This window comes from Oryzias melastigma, linkage group LG24, assembly GCF_002922805.2.
Source record: "Oryzias melastigma strain HK-1 linkage group LG24, ASM292280v2, whole genome shotgun sequence".
NCBI classification, from domain to species: domain Eukaryota; kingdom Metazoa; phylum Chordata; class Actinopteri; order Beloniformes; family Adrianichthyidae; genus Oryzias; species Oryzias melastigma.
This window is the reverse complement of record NC_050535.1, coordinates 10,409,840-10,428,829: the sequence shown is the minus strand read 5'-3', so window position 1 is coordinate 10,428,829 and position 18,990 is coordinate 10,409,840. Positions and strand designations below refer to the sequence as shown.

The window sequence follows — 18,990 nt, the reverse complement described above, 5'->3', positions numbered from 1 at the left end:
AGAAAACAGAGACTGTTTTCAGTGCAGGTTGACGGTGCAAGACACCCATGAGAGATCCAAAGAAATGCAAAGCAGAAGAAGCCTGATCGTTCACAGATGCAGAGCAGAAAGGAGTGATAGGTCATCACTACAGGCGCCGTGCACGGAGAAGATTAATAACACGAGTGGCTCTCCTCATAACCTTCATAAGACAGCGTCAAATGTCAGCATTTCCATGAGTTTTGGGAGGTTCAGATCGTTCTCAGTGTCATCTCTGACAAATACCTTCTTTTTGCAGTGCGGTTATCTTTGATGGGGAAAACTGAAGTGGGAAGAGTCGGAGATAGAAAAAAAAGACCTCTAACATTCGTCTAACACCACATTTTTAGGGTCAGAAGACTGGTACTTTTCTGGAGGACATATATAAAGTACTGATTCATCCGAGTCGGGACAAACACCTTCGTAATAAAAAAAAAAAAAACTCTATTAAGGTTTACATATTATTATAGATAATATCTAACAAAGTAAATGTGCAGGTAGGATGTTTAAAAACATTTTACAACAAATTCACATCAAGTCTGCCAGTCACACTTAAATTAGAGAATTATATATTTATAACAACCCTACAAGAATCTTCAATTCTGATGGACGACATGCAATAAAATCAAAAATATTTACTGTACTCAAGGATTAATTTATAATTTTTAAATGTCTCTTTCATAGTGCCAGCATAGACAAATACCCTTTAATGAATAAAACAGAAGGATTTAGATCCGATGACCCTTTATCACCTAAACGACAAAAAAAGGAAGATTTTTTTTTTTTATTAACCCCAAATATAAAAAAATAGAAAAACAAAGTGTTGATGATCATCAACTGATAAGTTGACGGACTTAACAATATAGTATATTTCTGATATATGAAAAAAATAATTTTAGACAACGTCTCGTCATATTTTGAACAAATCTTTTTATTTTTCTGCAATATTTTTTCAATTATTTTCATTAATTTTGGGCATCTGGCTCATAATTGTACAGCTGGATAGTAAAAATATCCTTTGGAGTTCCGTCTGCTCCAAAAATACTGGCTTCTGTTTTTGTCCATTTGTGTTTGTCCTCTCAGCTAAACCAAAAAAAAAAAAAAAAAAAGCTCTTCAGTGTTTATCAACTAGATTAATCTCAAAAGAAGCCATTTGAACAGGTTTTTTGAAAAACGCTTCGTCAGAAAACAACACCCTTTGTGTGTGTGTGTTCCTGCTGCGGCGCCTATGTTAAGTGCTTGTCATGATTAGATAGCAGGTGCTATTGGGTGCTGTGTTTCAGTTCTCACAAATATAATAAAGAGCCACTAAAAAAGCATATTTATGAAATTACATTTGAAACAAAAATGAAATAAAGCAAAGAATTGTTTTTTTGTTTTGTGATCAAAATGGCCCAAATTTGGTGAAAAACAAGAGGTTTAGCAGCTGCTGAACATTAATAACATTAAGTCTAATTGTTTTACATGAGGTTCATGAACAGACGCATTAGGGTCCTGGCGACTTTAAGATAAACTGACAAAACGATAAAGTTGAAGCAACATCTGAAAGTGGTTTTAGGGTGAAATTCTCTACAGGTTCATGGCGTTCATTAATGCAGTCCTGCAGGAAATTGTGTGAATTTGGAGACCATAATGGGGTGTAGGAGTTCCTGCCTCACAGACAGAAGGTTTGGTTCTAGGGGTGTAACGATTCAATGAATTAATCAATGAATTGATTATTTTCCGATTTGTCTGAAGCAAGTTATTAATCGAATCAACCTACTCTATACTCTTATAAAATCATTTTAAATGAGATATATAGATTATTTTGATCTTGGGAAAAAAAACTTTTAGATTGAGATATGTTAGATTTATTTCACTATTATATAAAAACAGTTAGGTTAGTTGGTCATTCTATTGTCCCCAGGTGTTTTTGTTGTAATGTGCCCTTTGTAAGCTATCCTGGAGGGGATAGGCTCCAGCAACCTGTAACCCTGAGGAGGGTTAATCGGTTTCAGAGGACGGATGGATGGACAGAGATGCACCAACTAGCAAAAACTCAACTGTCTAAACGTATTTATTCATAATGTCCAAAAGTTATGATGTCCCGTCCACAACCCTGAGGTGAATTTCGAACAAACTCCTGCCGCTCTGCAGAAACTATATCCTAGAAAATGACATAGGTTTTTTGATTTTGCATAAAAACAGCATAATCATAATTAAAAGATTACTGGGAACGCTAAGAAAATAGATCAAAAGATGATCAAAGTGGGACTTTAACCCCGTAACGCCTACTACATGAAAGAATTGACAGAGTCTTTCAAACCCTTTGATGAAATCAACAAAAAAACAATGTTAGCTTAAGAAGCTCAAATTTTGACATGAATGTTCAGGAAAAAGAAATAAGAAAATCACCTTATTCACCCACTGTCTCAAAATGTGATAATTAAATTTTTAACATGTTGTAACAGGATTATAAAGAGTTAAGTATCACCTAATTTGTCATTATTTCAAAAGAAAGATGTAATTAAAAAATGAACGACAATACATGAGTTATTCTCACCAATAATTTATGAAAATTAGCTAAACATTCTCCCGCCAAAAGTGTTTTTGAGGTTTCATGGAGGCAGCCATTTTGAAATGAGCAGCCCTTCTACTGCCTCTAGTGGAAAGATGATGAACTACAGGACAGAAAACATGCATCAAGTTGTATCCAATGGAGTTTTAAATCAATCTGAGATAGGGGTCTCAGAAATGCATGTAAAAATATGATACGAATGGTTATATAGGGGTAATCTCCACAAAAGAACAGAACTTTAAAGTTCATTACAAACATTTTAAACCCTAATTCCCGTAAATCGCATGCTTGTGAAACAGTATAGAAACTGTTCTCACGACAGCAATAATATCTATAATCTTTAATAATCTTTCTTTTACTTTCCGCCCTCTATGGGTAAAAACTAAAGTTTGCCAACTTCAATGTTTGTACAGAAAGGCTCCGAACACAGAACTATATGATAATTTTTTTCATTACATGGATTGTATCACAAAGCCAAATCCACCTACTAATCTGGTCAGAATAATTCAAAAGGAGGAAATTCTAAGGCTTTGTTTACTTTGCTCAGAATGATCACAAAACTTTCTGAATCACTTCCTCAACTTTTGTGTTCTTGCTGCTTTCTGCAAGACTTTTTCTTCAGTAAAATATAAGATATTCTGATTCTTTAAAGTCATTTGGTTTGACTCTTTGTGCTCCACCACCGTTGCTGCAGGTGTTCATTACCCAGACTTTGATCCCAATAATCTCCATCCTTCTTCAAGACTCTCGTGTCCTCCATCTAACCCAGGGATGGGCAACTCCAGGAATTGAGTGCCACATTCCTGCATGTTTTCCAGCATGCTCTAATTGGCTGGACACACCTGAACCAGGTAATCAGTCATGAGTAGGGCTTGGATATCTGGAAATCATGCAGACGCAGCAGCCCTCGAGGCCTGGAGTTGCCTATTCCTGATCTAACCTGACATTCTAGCTTATGACTGGCAAAACACACAGATAATCAACAGCAGATAAACGAAGGTTTTTTAAAAGCCAAAATGAGGTGGGCCCTCAAGGCCTGGGTCTGATTCAGATCCCGTTAAAGGTAAATTTTGCTGCCTCATCACTTTGCTGCATCTGCCTTATTGAAGATGACCGACCATCTCTTTCTAGCAGCTGAATCTAGTTCTTTCTCTTGATCAGAGTTTCAGTACCATCTTCCTGGACAAACCGCTTGTTTCTGTTTTCACTCACAAGTTTAAATTTGATCTATCAAGTCAAACTTTGTTTATTTATCTAAAATCCCTCCCATCTCAGTCACTTTTTTTCTGGCATTCCCCAGGGTTCTCTCCTAGGGCCAATATACTTTCTTATTTTCCTTCACCATTTGAATTACATTCTTCTCAAATATCACATTAACTGTATTTTCTCCGCTATGCAGATGACACTTGGCTATAAATTGTATACAATGTTCTTAAACTAAAGGATGGCAAAAGGCAAATGTTATTTTTTGGGCATCAAATCCTCTTTAAACCACTTTTTGTTCACACTCTCCCCTATCATTTTCACATCATTTCCAGTTAGAGCTATGGATCCTTCTATGTTGCACAACAGCTTTATAAATGTGCAAAGTGTGCATATTTAGTTTCTTATTTCTATCTTTAGTTTTAGTTAATCATTTCTTAGACATAATTTCCTTTGAGTTATCTGTGGAGCTTGGCTTCCTGGTATCTTACCTGTGGAGTTGTTCCTGTTCCAAACGGTGGAGCTGCTTTTTCTATGCTGAAGCTGATTAAAAAAACAACTATCTTTGCCAGGGGCTTGGGGCTGGGATTTTTAATTTGTGTTTTGGTTTAATATAGAGCTAAACCCTAAATAAATATTGATCTGATTTTGTGTATTGTCAAAATGACAGTTGTGTGTTGCCATGAGACCTCCCAAGACCTTTTGTGTCAATGGTCTGATCTTCTGGGATGAAACCCTCCCAAAGCTTCTTCCATTTAGTTTGCTTTCTTTTCTTGTGTTAAGATTTCTTGACTTCTGTCTCGAGCTTATGCTTTCTGTCAAGTATTTTCAGTTAATTGGTGTTCAATTGATTCATTTCATGGACTAAGTGTGTAATTTTGTGACGGTAATTCATTTTGCTGCTTTGGGTGAATAAAACAACTCACATTCCTCATCAATGTTTCACCTGTGGTTCATTCCCAAGTCCGCTCTATCATTTTAACTGTGTGGTGACCTTGAGAGTCCTTGACAGATACCTTATTAAAAATGAATTAAGCTTTATAATATATTTCTAGACTCTTTCCTATGAAATTTTACTACTTATTATTGACTTACTGAAGAAATAAAAACTATATTTTATATATGGAGTTTCAGTAGATTCACCTACCGGGACCTGTATTGAGAAATTGAAACCTGTTGAGATGTGTTGATCTGAGTTTGCTCTGCCCAACTTCACAACTATCAAATAATGTTAATTGGCTATGATGGGCCCACAAAGTTCCCCCCAAATATGTGTGAAATTGATCAATATTGAAATCAAAACAACTAATTTTGATGGTTGTTTGGTATTCCAGCATCATAGTTGTTAAAAAAAACAGTCAACTTGACCTGATTCATCTTTAACCATTGAAGACGGTCTTTGACCACCAGGCAGTGCTCCAATAGGCCTCCTCAATTCTGAAAACTGGTGCGAGAGCTGGTTACTGTAATGGTGGACTCTTCCATCTGTCTCTTGAAAACCAACAAACTGGTTTCACCCAGAGAAGTGGAAGATAATGTAAAGTGCTAACGACTGTCTGCCCTCACCTCAGCTAAGGAAAAAAAATAGTCTCGCAAAACCCTAAAACCACTTAGACTTTTCTTGGCCTGTTATTCTCCTAACCTCTAGAATGAAAGGGTCAGGTCTTAAATGTCTTCTTCTTGGAAGCATATAATGCAGCTGTCGTACTGCTGTGTTTCAGAAAGGAGAAAGCCTCTTTGAGAAGAGATGAAACATCTTCAATAAAAAAGATTTGATGGCTTTTTAAACAACTTTTTTCAACTGACAGAACACTGCCTACCTGCAAAGTTTTTGATGAATAAGACAAAAAGCATTGTACATAGAAAAGATCCTTGTAACCAGACTGTACTTACATTTATTTTTGGAGTAAAATCCGACCATTTGATGTGGGAGTCAAAGGAAAACTGACCCTTCTGAAATATGCCTCCAGAGTGAAATCTCAAAACTTCAAGTCAATACTGTACCAGTACTGCAAGATGTTTCCTTTCGTTGATGCGATCTTCGACACAGGAATACGTCCTTCCCAAATTATACCAAAGGACCGCTCACTGATCACTTAAGAAGGACTAATGAGCCCCTTGGACTGAGCCTCTGCCAGTAGGGTTAGAAAAAAAGGAGAAATCTGTGTTACTCACCTTCCATATGTATAAGTGTTCTCTACGATCTATTGCACGCATCATGCCCGTAATAAAAATCATTTTCACTCAACGGGCTCACTGAGCGGTCCACAACTTTTCTATTTTGTGTGAACCATACACAGCCCGTATCCACCTGTAAGGACATCATAAGGCATCAGATTTGATAAACAAATAGAGCTGAATAGGTTTGATTATAACAGCTGAACCTGTTCACATTAGATCCAGAGCTCGACCCTTTATTGACCAGACGATGTCCGAGTTATAACATACATTTAGCAAAGCTCCTCGACTATCGTCCAGAAAATGTTCCACCCTGTTTGTTTTGTTTGTTGCAACACTTGCAGGTAACTCATAACTTGCTGATCCAACAGTGGAAAGAGTTGAAAGTGTTGGAACAAAAGTATGATGGAAGAGCTTGAGGATAGGGGCTAGCCAGTCCTGCTGTTAGATGTACTTCCAGTGGACGATCCAAATTCCCTTCCAGTATGTTTGACCTCCTTAGCTTGGTTGGTTTGGGTAGTGCTATGTTCCATACTAGACCATGGTTTAGTTTCTTTAACCCTTAGTGTCTTGAATTAGTGGGTCCAAGCTTTTTTTTTCCAATTTTTACAAATCTGAGCTAACATTTCCTTTGTCGTCAATTTGTTATGGTAAAAGCTTTGGACAGCAAAAAAAGCTAAAAACTGAACTTTGTCTTTTAAGAAACCAATAATGTAAAATATAAGTTCTAAACTTTGGCATGCTTTCTTCACCTAAGATGGAGCCCAGAAGGGATAAGAACTACTATTTAAACATTTATTGACAAATAATGATATAATAAAAGAGGGTATGCCACCACCTAGTGTACTGGAGGAGGTATTACAATGCCATTTGCACTCAGAGTCTCCAAGCTCCACCGTGACTCAATTAAACATACTTAAAGTAAGAACACTGCAAAAATGTATTCTTTTAAACCAGATGTAGCTTTTGAACAATAAAATAATCAATTTGCTTTGGCTCATTTGAAATCAACAGTCTGTAGACAGTGGAACACTTTTTCTTATTAGTATAATTGTCAGTTAACTTAGATTTTGTCTAAACTTTAGTCAGTGTGTGCACAAAATCCCCTTTTTTCTGATAATGTAAAATATGAGTTCAAACATTGAGATGTTTTCTCCATAAAAGTTGCATCCTGGAGAGGGATTGGAACCCTTATTTTGACATTTATTGGCAAATAATGACCCACTAATAAATGGTTTACTACCACCTAGTGTACTGGAGGAGGTATTACAATGCCATTTGCACTCAGAACTGAATCTCAATTTAGCATACCTAAAACACACTTCAAAAAAAAAAAAATATATATATATATATGTATTTTTTTTTAACCTGATGTAGCTTTTAAACAATAAAATGATTAATTTGCTTTGGCTCATTGGAAATCAACCCTCTGTAGACACTGGAACACTTTTTCTTATCAGTATAATTGTCAGTTAACTTAAATTTGTCTAAACTTTAGTCAACGTGCTCACAAAATCCCCTTCGCAATAATATAAAATACGAATTCAAAACTTCTCAGAAGAAGTTGCATCCTGGAGAGTGATTTGAATCCCTATTTTAATATTTATTGGCAAATAATGACCCAATAAAAATGGCTTACCACCACCTAGTGTACAGGAGGAGGTATTACAATGGTTTTCACACTCAAACCCGGGTCTTTGAGGTCCACCATGACCCAAATACAAAGTATTTGTAAGCCTAAAGTAAGTACACTGCTAAAGAAATTGTTTTTATAGTATGTAACTTTTGAACAATTAACTTATTTGTTTAAACTCACTTGAAATCAACACTCTGTGGACACCGCAGCACCTTTTCTTATCAGTGTAATTGTCAGTTAACTTAAATTTTGTCTAAACTTTAGTTGATTTGGTCAAAATTCTGTCCGAGGACCAGACAAAGGTGATGTTATTAACGTGCGCGAGAAACCTCTTTCGTCTTCAAAAGCACACAGGAAACGGATGATTCGGTAAAACATTACACCTAGTAAGACTTTAAGAGCAAGAACTTCTTTTACATTCAGCATGATATGAAAATTCAAATCAAAATAAACAAATAATAATAATAATAATAAAAAAATGAAACAAAAGAGAAGCGGACATAAGATATGTGATGAGGATATCTTCATAGCACGCAGACCAAAACAGAATTGCAAGAATGCCCTGAAATGCTCATCAATCTGCTCTGTTTGTTTTTTTTATCTTTACATTTTCTGACCACACATATTGTACACAGTTTTATGTCCCCACATGAATACAACCCCCTCAGACTAATCCAGGCTTTAAGTGAAGAAGCTACAATGCTGAGCCGGGCCCGACAGGAGGACTTCCGACGTGGATGATCAGCGCTTCGTCATGAAGCCGGAAAGTCTGAATCTGTAGGAGCAGGACGCACATGTGCAGAGAAATATATATTTATCGAAAAAAAAAAAAAAATAGGATCTGTATACTTCGAGACCTTAAATTGTATGTTGTGCTTCCTGGACTCCGAACATAAAACATTTATCATAAACCTTTAAACAGAGCGTCTTTAACATTTACAAGTTATACATTTACCAAACTGGTTTACTTCTTATGCTTCCATCGGCTTTGATATTTCAGCGATGCAGAGGGAGACGACGAGAAGAGAAAAGAAGTCATCTTTGAAAAAATAAAAACAAATAAGAAAAAAAAAGACACAAGTCCTAAAACATTGTCAAAAACCAACAATGAACAGAATTATTCATATTCTTTTGATCTCTTTTGTACAATACATTTTTTTTAAAAACCGCGCCGGTTAACGTCTCTAGATCCGTCAGTCTTTACAGTTCGTGTAAAAGCAGAGAAACATTCTCGCTAGAGTAATAAAATATTAGGACTATTGTTATGAGCTTTTCTTTTTTCTTTTTTTGTCAGTCACATTGTTCCATATAAATGGTGGAGGGTTTTGGTGAGGAGCTCCACCCAGAAGAGGAGTTCCTCGGCGGCGGGACGTTTGGAAACGCCGGAGATGAGAGGAGAAGTTTGTGAAGTTTAACTCCTCTTTAGTGAAAGCAAAAGATCACCCGCCTTGAGTTTTTCTTTTTTTTAAATTCTTTTTTTTGTTAATGCTTCCCGACCTGTGCTCAGGGTCCAGCAGCACCTCCTTCTGATAGATCGCCTTCCCATCAGCACTTGTGGGGAGGAAAAAATGAAAAAAAAAAAAAAAGGTAGAAAATAGCCCATCGGAGGAAACATGAAAAGCGATGTGTTGGATGTTGGTCCACAGCCCGGCTCACGGTTCTCTTTGAAGGCACTTTGTTTCATGGCAGAAAGTAAAGTGGCTTCTGCTCCACAGGCAGAACGGTGACCCGATGTTTGAGTCAGGCTCCACTAATTTGCTAAGAAGACCTTCCCGTGCTCCGCCTCCCAATCCTTTCCTCCTTCTGCCGCCGTGCCGTCTCTGGCCACGTGGACTCGTGAGCACAGTGTTCAAAGGTAGGCAGCTACAGGGGGTAAGCAGAGGGAACTAAACGCTGCCAGAGTCCGTGGTTATCTACAGAACAGCACCAAGCAGACAAAGTAATGCCGACGTGAGACGTGAGGCTGAGCTGAAGGGGGAAACCGATGAGGTGCGAGGAAATGAAAAAAGACAGACTCAGGAGGGGAACTTTATTCCTAAAATTTGACTGTGGTCCACCGCCATCTGTTTCCACAGCTTCACAGGTGATTCTTGTGCTTTACAAACTCCTCCAGAGGTCCGGGCTCCTTCTCAGCCCCTGATCTTTGTGCTCCTTAACACATCCCAAGTCCTGCAGGGAGAGGCCTCGACTCTCCAGAAGAGAGAAAAAAAAGTCAATTATCTTGTTTATTACTTTTCCTTTGTTCTTTAGAAAGTCCCTCCGTCTCGTCGCCGTGGTCCGCGGTCCGTCAGGGACCCCTGCTGCTTTCGGGATGCATGAATCTTTGGTGATTGGATGCCGAGGGTGGAGCTCACAGACAGCGGGTCCGAACATTCGCCTCTGAGATGGCCAGGAGCCGCGTCACCTCTGAGCCGGGAGGAGGCTCAGCGCCAGGGCGACGCACAGCAGCCATATATGGGCGGAGAGGGACGGCGCCTTGGCACTGATGTCTGAAACAACAAATGAGACGAACACTCAAAAACACTTTTGATTAAAGTTGAAGACTTTGGTAAGTTTCAAATTCTCAGATAGGGTTTCGGGTGACATGGCCAAAAGGTCAAATGTCAGATTTTTTTTTTATTTTAAATTCAATTTTCGGTTTTAAACGATTGTTTTTTTTTTTTTTTCTTTCCTTAACAAAAGTTACAAATGACAGATTATGTTTAAGAAAAAAACTATTTTATTTTGGAAATTGGCTTGAAGAAAAAGTGCAAAAAACTGCTTAGTTTTCAGTTAATTACCTTTATTCACTTTACATAGCCAGTTATGTTAAAAGCCTTTTTGCTAACAAGTCAAATTAGTTATTGGAGATAATTTGGAAAACTAATGGGTAACCCATATTTATATTTATTTATTGAAGCACGGAAATAAACAACATCCATAACCATGTAAAGACCACCACATCAAAGTGACCTTTTTCTCAAGATGGAGGACATATAAAAAGAAAATTGAGTTTAAGATTACATTTCTGAGTATTTATTTATTCAAATCATTGTACAAATCTGATCTGTAGTTAGCGGCAAAGCATGTAAATAGAGAGCTCTCAGCAATGGGGAGGGGGATGCCAACAGTCCCGCCCACAACTAAGAGGAGAACTTTTGTTGAACTGCTGCCGCTCTGCAGAAACTATGTCCTAAAAAATGACTAGGGTTATAGAAATTATCTAAAAACGTCTTATTCAGATCTAACGCACCAAAATGCATCAAAGGATGATCAGAGTGGGATTTTAAGTTGAAAACTGAGTTGGGTTTTAGGTTTTGTTGCATCAAATTTATGGGAATTTCACTAGTTAGAAAAATACGTTTGAAGATTTTCAGCACTGCTGCTGCTGGGGCGCCTCACTGCAGAAAGCCACAGTAGATCCTCTTCCTAAAAGAAATAGATGGCTAGTCTGTACAGTGAAGTCGAGTGAGTCTTTTTCTTCCCATGGAACATTGTCAATGAGGAGTCACCTCTGATAAGACCAGATGAGGTATTTCTTAATTTTCCTCTTAGCCAGAGTCATGTAAGATTCATCAAGTGAGATTGAGCTGCATAATTCATACCGCCCTGTCCTCAGCCGGCACGACCACTCCTTTTACTCCAAATGTATTCATGTTGTTGCTTTCAATCTTCAAAGTGCAGAAATGGAAAAGATTCGTCTCGCAGTTTCACTATCTGTGATTTTCTCAGGGTTATTTCCGAGCTCTGACATGAATAATTAAAATGGAAAACTCTGACTTGTTTATGTTTTTCCCCGAGGAGAAGGCACACCTACGACTGGGAACGACCTTTCTGCACATTATTAGGGGCAGATGTCCCCGTCAGAGACGCCTGTTTGTTCCTAAAGCACAATTACAGTCCTGCGCTCGGCCAGCAGCGAGCCCGCCGCTTATGCAATTACAGCCTTGTTGCCACGGCAACGCCGGTTTTGGTAATGGGAGCTGCCAGCAGTTGTAAATTTTTTTATTTTATTTTATTCTTTGGTTCATCACGAGAAGGAGAGGCTGAAAGCAGGTTTCAGAAACTCACTGGGTGGAGGGTCTCGACACCCTCCTTCCTCCAGGGTGACGTCATCTATGGCTATGTCTCCCTCGATTCCTGGACCCCGGATACCTTCAAGAATGACCTGCAAGGAGCAAAATAAGCCGTTGATTAATTTATATTAAAGAAATCGAACTACATTGAAAAAAATGTCTAGATGGCTGTGAATAGCTAAAGTCTTAGTCAGTTCAAACTGTACGAGGGTTGACCCATATGGGTGCTGTGGGTCTTTGTCCAGGTCCATAAAGGACTATCGAGAGTCTGGTAGTTCCCTTGTAGCTTGTACAGCCACTTAAGGGATGTCGTTGATATAGGAACATATACCCAGCGATCATTTCAATGTGGTTTACCTTTGGGCTGAATTGGTGAGCCCCATCTGGGTTGGTCCGCGGGTTCCATTGTGGTCCTATTTGTGTTCGAGACTGGCTTAGGTGGGGACTCAGTGGTCTGGGTCCCTAAGCTAACCAGCTGCCTGGTGAACAGTGTAGTGAGCTAACAAGCTGCTTGCTGTTCAGCAAGTCAGACTACTGAGTGGCCATACCCAAATTGTCACATATTGATGCTAAGTTAAACCCCTCTCTGCATCACTTTTTGAGTGTCCCCAACTTTTTTTTTTTTTTTGACTGGCTAAAATCAAGGGTCTGTAACCCTCAGGACGCGGTACCGGTTGCAGTACCAGGGGGGAACTGGTCTTAGAGACGTGTCCAGGACTGGTACCCGAACCCTTACCCGGCACCAAATGTGGTACCAGACGTGATAATGGACTCGAACAGGTACCAGACCTAGTATTGGGCGTGAATCGGGCCCAGACACAACCAGAAGACGCATACTGGTACCAGGTTAGAGTACCCGTACTTGGATAGGGTAGCGGTGCGCTCTGTGTCCCAGTACTGGATCGGTCCCAGTTCGCGGACCAGAGGTAGGGGACCCGTGATTTAAGGGGAACAGCCAGCTCATCAACAAAGGACGAGTATTCAGCGTTGGCATAGCGACATAGCGGAGAATCTGATTGTTCTCCTCCTGAACTTTATGACATTTTTTGTACTTGTATCGAGATTGTAGCAAATATGCTAGTATCATTAGTGCTAATGAGATTAATTCCAACAGATAAACTAAGGAAAAAGGAATTATTATAGCATGGTTTAATGATGTAATAGTCCACAGATAAATTATATCTAAAATTGTTCTGTGCTAACAAATTGTTGCATTTCTTTTACAGAAAAACATCTCTTTAAGATGTGCTGAGTCAGCATGAGGACTCAGAGGAACACCTCACAATCACACACAGGTGAGAGGCCCCTTTACCTGGAAAGATGACGTTGGATGGATGCTCACTTTGGCCTGCCTCCACCGGTCGCCTTGGTTACCACTCAGGGACCACACAGGAGCTTCAGAGGTTGTTAGCCCCTTCTGCTTGAGGAATGCATTCAGTGTTCCTGCAGAAAAGTTAAAGTTAATGTCCTACTATTTATCACACACCTAGGTGTATGAAATGTATTCTCCGCATTTGACCCATCCCCTGAGGGAGCGGTGAGCTGCAGACACAGCCGCGCTCGGGAACCATTTGGTTTGAGAATGTACCACACATAAACCAATGTTTTAGGCCTTGACAGTCTTTTTATCAAATTGCTATACATAAATGTTGAACTCAAAGAAACCAAACTGCCTTGACCGTCTCTAGGTTTTCTGCTGATATCTGAGGGAAGTTGTGGCCAAAACAACGTAACAACAGGAAGATGTACATGGATCTATCTGTTGGAATTGACCACTCAGCATATTTCGTCTGCGATTTGAATAAAGAAATACTTTAATTTTCTCATTTTGTCTTCTTCTGTCACAAGAGCATGTTAAAACACACAAAATAAAAAATAAAAAAATCAAATTTCCATGGGAATGATGTTTAATACATTTATATAAACATGGATTTTGGCTTTTACCTGCATTTCTTGCTAAGAATTAACACTACCTAAAATATTTTTGGCTAAAGAAACAAACCAAAAAGTGTTTGATTGGAACCCAGATCCCAAGGTGCCGAGGCAGATCAAAACTTATTTTTTGTAAAGCAAAGATGATGCCGCCATAGAGAGACATTCGACAGAAGAGAATTTCAAAGGCTTTCAGGCGCTGCCAGAGCTGCTGTGGATCAAACTAACAGAGCAAAGCCCTCCAAACTACACAGCTTCAGAACCTTTTAGAACGAGAGTGTTTCATTAGCACCTCTTCAGTCACTATCTTTATGGAAGTGGCGCTGAAAGGAACCTCAGATAAGAAGATTCTCTATCAAAGCTCAGCCGGAACTCTTGGAGGGGCTCAGCAGGCAGACGGTCAGAACTAATGAAGGTTCGGAACATTGTTCTGTCTGTTTATCGGTCTTCATCTAAATTAAAACTGAAGAGGAATAAACTGCTTCTCTCTTCATCATGCAGCTCTGCTCCCAAATGCCACTCTGAAAAAGACTGGAGGTGAGGTGAGAAGTCAGCTCCGTTCGCCACATTTCATATTTAGATATTCAGCAGAGTCAAAGCTGAGGCAAAGGTCACACTCAGCTAACTTAAATCAATACATTTATTAATCTGAGGCTTCATAAATTATTCCGGGGATCATAATAATCCGAATTAATAACGTGTAATGGCCAATTTAAATTTTGATTGAATGCTAAAATGTTCTTCGGGAACTGGTTTTTGTCTCGGCTGAATTTCAATGAGAGGAGCGTTGGAGTTTAATCCGTCTCTTTTCGAAAAAATTCATTCGAAGAACGCAACAGCTCCGATTGGTGCGGCTCCAAAGTGACGGCCCCCGGACGAGCCGGCGGGCTCGTTTGTGAAGCTGAGAGATGATGACACTGACTGAAACCTCATTGTTCCTTCGCCTTGTGATTCTCTTTTGCCATCCAGACTGTTAGATATCTGTCCACGGGAACGGCGGAGCTCAGCTGCCGTAAAAGTCACGAGGATTTCAAAAGCCGCTCTAAGCTATCCGTGTGAGGAGGAGATGGAAGCCCCGTTCAGATCCTCTCATCAGCTTTGTGTGTGTGTTTTTTATTACCGTCTCCTTGGAGAGATGAGCTGCTACTCGCAGCATGACCTGCAGCCTCATCCCCCGTTCAGCTGCAGCCACACAGCTTTCCTGCTGAGCTAGCCTGCTTCCACCATCCTTGAACTCCCCGTGAAAGTAGGTGGTTGTTTACAATTTGTGTAAAGACTGATGGCTCTTCAGTGCATTCCACACCAAACCGCCTAAAACAGCAGGAATCAGATGCTGTTTTTGAGGCTTAAAGAAAAACTCTTAAATGTTGAAACATGAGAGTTTTTTTATAATGATAATAATAAACGTGTACAGGAAAGGATGAAGGGCAGAGAAGCAGCTGGACAAAACAAGATGTCCGGTTTTACAAGTGTCTCTGTTCCACAGAGAGTTTCCATTTCAAAATGGACCCATTAACCAGGACTGACTGGCACCATTTCTGGTCCCCCGTTGGACGTAGGTCCATAGGAAAATGGAATGTCTTTTAAATTTTCCATCCATTTCTGAGTCAGCTGATGCAGCTTCTCTTTTGCTGTAGTCGTACTGTTTTGACGCGCAGCTACGTCATTGGTCTACACCCCGCATGTGCCTTGATGGTCCAACGCTCAATGGAAAGTTGAGTTGCTCGGAATAAGAGGGAACTGGTCTGTAATGCTCAGTGGAAACGAGATATAAATGAGGGTAGAAACTGAACAAATCAAAGTCTAAAGCTACAGTCGCATTGAACTTGATTTGTGGATCAGTGGTGTCCTGTTTCAATTTTAAGTCAATCAGAGGTCCTGTGGCTCGTTTTGAGAGGCTGGCAAGGTCTAGCAGCAGTGTGACAACATAGAGTGGCAGAAATTCTGATACCCATCCGAAGAATGTTTCCAGGGCTCAAATATCTGAAAAGACACATCAGCCAATCAGGGACTCGGCTTTGACACGAGACATGTTGATGATGGGATCAGTGGGTGGAGAGGAAAATCTGATTATTCTCCTAAACTGTATGATATGTTTCTTATTTGTATTTGTAATTAAAAGATAATCTAATTTTATTTTTATTTTTCACTCCTTGGCCTAATGTGGGACAGCAAGTCATCACGGGTCACAGAGAGACAGAAAGCTGAAAGCGTCCGTCTTTCAGATGCAGCTCCTGAAGAAGTGGAAGAATCTCTGAATAATCTCATTAACCCGGACATGGAGATATAATTACCAAAAAAAAATGATTTCTCAACATCATCTGTCCATTGACTGTATATGATGCATACAGGTATACAGTCAATGCTTTGGCAGCGTCAGGTTTATGAAGAGCAAATTTGACGCATAAACTGCATTTGGTCTGAACGCAGCATAAGATGTATTTGTCAGTAACCTGGTAAGGAGAACATAGAATATGTTCAGTCATGAAATAGGGTAAAAATGGAATATTCCTGCTATTCTCCAAAGATCAACCTACACTAGAGTCTTTGGATGTACTTTGGTGGAGATAGTTCTATAAAGAGAAACTGCAAACAGTAAACGTGCATCGTCTCCAGTGACTTTCCAGCCTCCAAATTCTGGAGGAGGCTCCTTGAGGCCGTGCTGGGCTTCATTTGGAGTTTTTCTTTGGGTTGGTTTGTTGCTGCGTTTGGAAACAATGAAGCTTCAAAAGAAAAAAAATTCCAGGGATGTGCGGAGTATATTGTAAAGTATTTGTAAGATGCACACACTAATGATGCGATGTTTGTGATGCTGTCTCTCATCGTTAGTAAAGATTTAGTCATAACTGCCCTCATGGCTTGATGTAGGTATTCTGCAAGTAATAAATGGGCAAATCCATTTAGAGAGTGGACACTTATTTCATGAACAAGTCCACAGGACTTTCGGGAAAGAAAAATGCCTCACACACTTCACCTTTACTTATCCTACTTTATTATGTGTTTACTATTTGACTTGTCACCTGCAGCATGCCCATAGAAAAATGTGCAAGACCATTTTCTCTCTATGGGCTGACAGAGAAGAGCCTACAGACTGACTGAAAAACTGAACGGATCAGGGGACAAGGCTGATGCAGTCTTTGCTCTTGGGAAGATGGAAACCAGCATGGAGAAGGTTAGGATTTGACTTGGAGGAAACCAGGAAAATTGACCTGGATTAGTGACTATTCTGCCACAGAGCAGTACCTATGGACTTTCAGCAGGCAGTCAGAAACCAGGTCTGATGTGCCTAAACAAACATCTCTAGTCGGATGTTCCCAGCCCAAGGACACACTCCCTTGGCCATACAAAAATAAATCCACTGAAAGTGCAAAAGGCAGAGTCGGTTGTCACGGAAACCCATATTCCTCCCCTCAACCTTTTCTGTAGTTTTCAACGCCTTGGTGAACTCCTCTTGGTTGCTAAAAAGGCCTAGCTCGTCATGGGGGCATTGTGTGTGTTTAGATCTTTCGTCTCTGTGAATGAATGTTGCTTTAATGTCTATGTATTTTTGCTTGTACTTCAATATATGTTGTTTCCACTGTAACACAGGTTGAAGATGCTTGATTTTTGACCTCATACTGTACTTCCTCATGGGTCTCTTCTGGGCGATTAGCGCTTGAGTTGCCCATCTCTCTGCAACTTGACTTTGAATGTGTTGCATTAGCACCAGTTTCCTTTGGGATCAATAAAGTTTATTATCTATTGTCCATTTTCACATGGGTTGCCTACCCTGGGTACAGGTTTGACTATTTTTCACCCATAGACATCCCAGTTGTGACTAACAAACAACGTAGCATGCCAGTAACATTTTTTTCAGCAGACTCCTGGCTGGTTAAACCATCACTTGATTTAAAAGCTGTTTTGTGTGACATGAAGCTGTCCTCCACTAAACATTGTAACGACAACAAAAAAGGCCAACCAGTGCTGGAGCATGTAGATAACAGATTTTACAGTGATAACTCCAAACCTCACCAGACTTCTGTGAAAGCAGCCAGATGCTGACTGGCTCAGCTCATCAGGGAGGAGAGTTGCTGCTTTGGTGCCAAATGCTGTGATCCTTCAGGTTTTTTTAGTCGTGATCTCACAAGAAAAGGATGATGGGACGTTAACCCCAGAGAGCTCACCATCAGCTCCGAAATGCACGAACCCCCACAAAGAGCGCGCTCTCAAACAGCCAGCTGAAGGAGGACTCTACAGAGAGCCGCTATCTTCACACCAGCCAGGAGGTGGTTATCTCCATTCAGCACCGAAGTTCAAGATATGTGTGTGTGCACTTTGAGAGGCTCTGTTGACAAAAGTGATATGCTTTGCTGGGGAAAGTCAGCCAGGTAATTTTACCATCAAAGAACACATCTGCAGGTGGCAAACGGTGGAACTGTGGAGAATGACTGACAGGCTGCTGCTTTCAGGGGAGAGTGCTGCTCTTTCTGCATTGTATTTCCTCCAGCATAACAAAACAAACTCTTTAGTTGAACATAAATGGAGTAAATAGAAATGTTGTCATTTGTGTCATTCCTGGAAAAGCATTCAGAAAAAAATCGTTTTTTTTTCTTTATTTCCATTTCAAGTCAAATTTAAAAGTAAAAGTTTTAGATTTCTCAGAAAAGATATTCTTACCTCGAAAACTTTTTTCTTAGAATTTGACAGTTTTTTCCTCAGAATTTAAACTTTTCTTTAAAAACTCCTAGTCAATTCTGAAAAAACTAAAAATTAAGTTTAAAAAAGAGGAATTTTGAATGAAAGTTTTTTTATCTATTTTTTTGTCAAAATGTCAAAATAATGAACAATTTTAACTTGTTTAATAATTAATATTATATTTTAAGTACAAATTGTATTTTCTAGAAAGTTTTTAGATTGATGCCAATATTATTACAATGAAATATAAAATTAGATTAAATATAATATCTGTGGATCTTAAAGTTTTGCAGAAATTAAAACTTATTGCCGAAAACAGAACAATCAAACATCAGAAATTAAAATGATAATTTTTCGGAATTGAAAAAAAAAAATTTCTAATGCTATTTGTCGGAATAAGGTTAGTAGTTTTATTATTATTTGTATTAATTTATTTTATAGAGATTTTGGACTTTTCTTTTAAAAAACCAGACATGACTTTAAAAAACTTTAATGTTGCTTTAATATTTGCTTTTGTTTTTTAAGTCAAGAAAAAAATCATGTTAGACATCGAGGTTGAAGATCCCAACTTTAAAAAACAAAATTAAAACAAGTCATTGTTTTTATGTAATTTTTATGGATTTTTATAAAGCATTTTTAGATTTATTTCAAAATTCATCTCTCAGTTGTAGTTTTTTTTTAAAATAAAGAAGTCGTAGTCAAATTTTTCAAGTTTTTTTTTATAAAATACTTTCTAT

The 18,990-nt window shown here is 39.0% G+C and overlaps 1 protein-coding gene across 2 annotated transcripts in view; it reads right to left on the bottom strand.

Moving 5' to 3' along the window:
- Positions 1-7,138: 7,138 nt before the first annotated feature.
- Positions 7,139-18,990, bottom strand: part of mdga2a (MAM domain containing glycosylphosphatidylinositol anchor 2a) — a 215,292-nt gene continuing 203,440 nt past the window's right edge. For both annotated transcript variants that reach the window (XM_024290986.2, XM_024290983.2), the window contains 3 exons: positions 12,960-13,090; positions 11,643-11,739; positions 7,139-10,081 (listed from right to left, as the gene is read on the bottom strand). In XM_024290986.2, the coding sequence (XP_024146754.1) occupies positions 9,993-10,081; positions 11,643-11,739; positions 12,960-13,090 (317 nt within the window). In that variant the 3' untranslated portion in view covers positions 7,139-9,992. The remainder of the gene's footprint in view (positions 10,082-11,642; positions 11,740-12,959; positions 13,091-18,990) is intronic.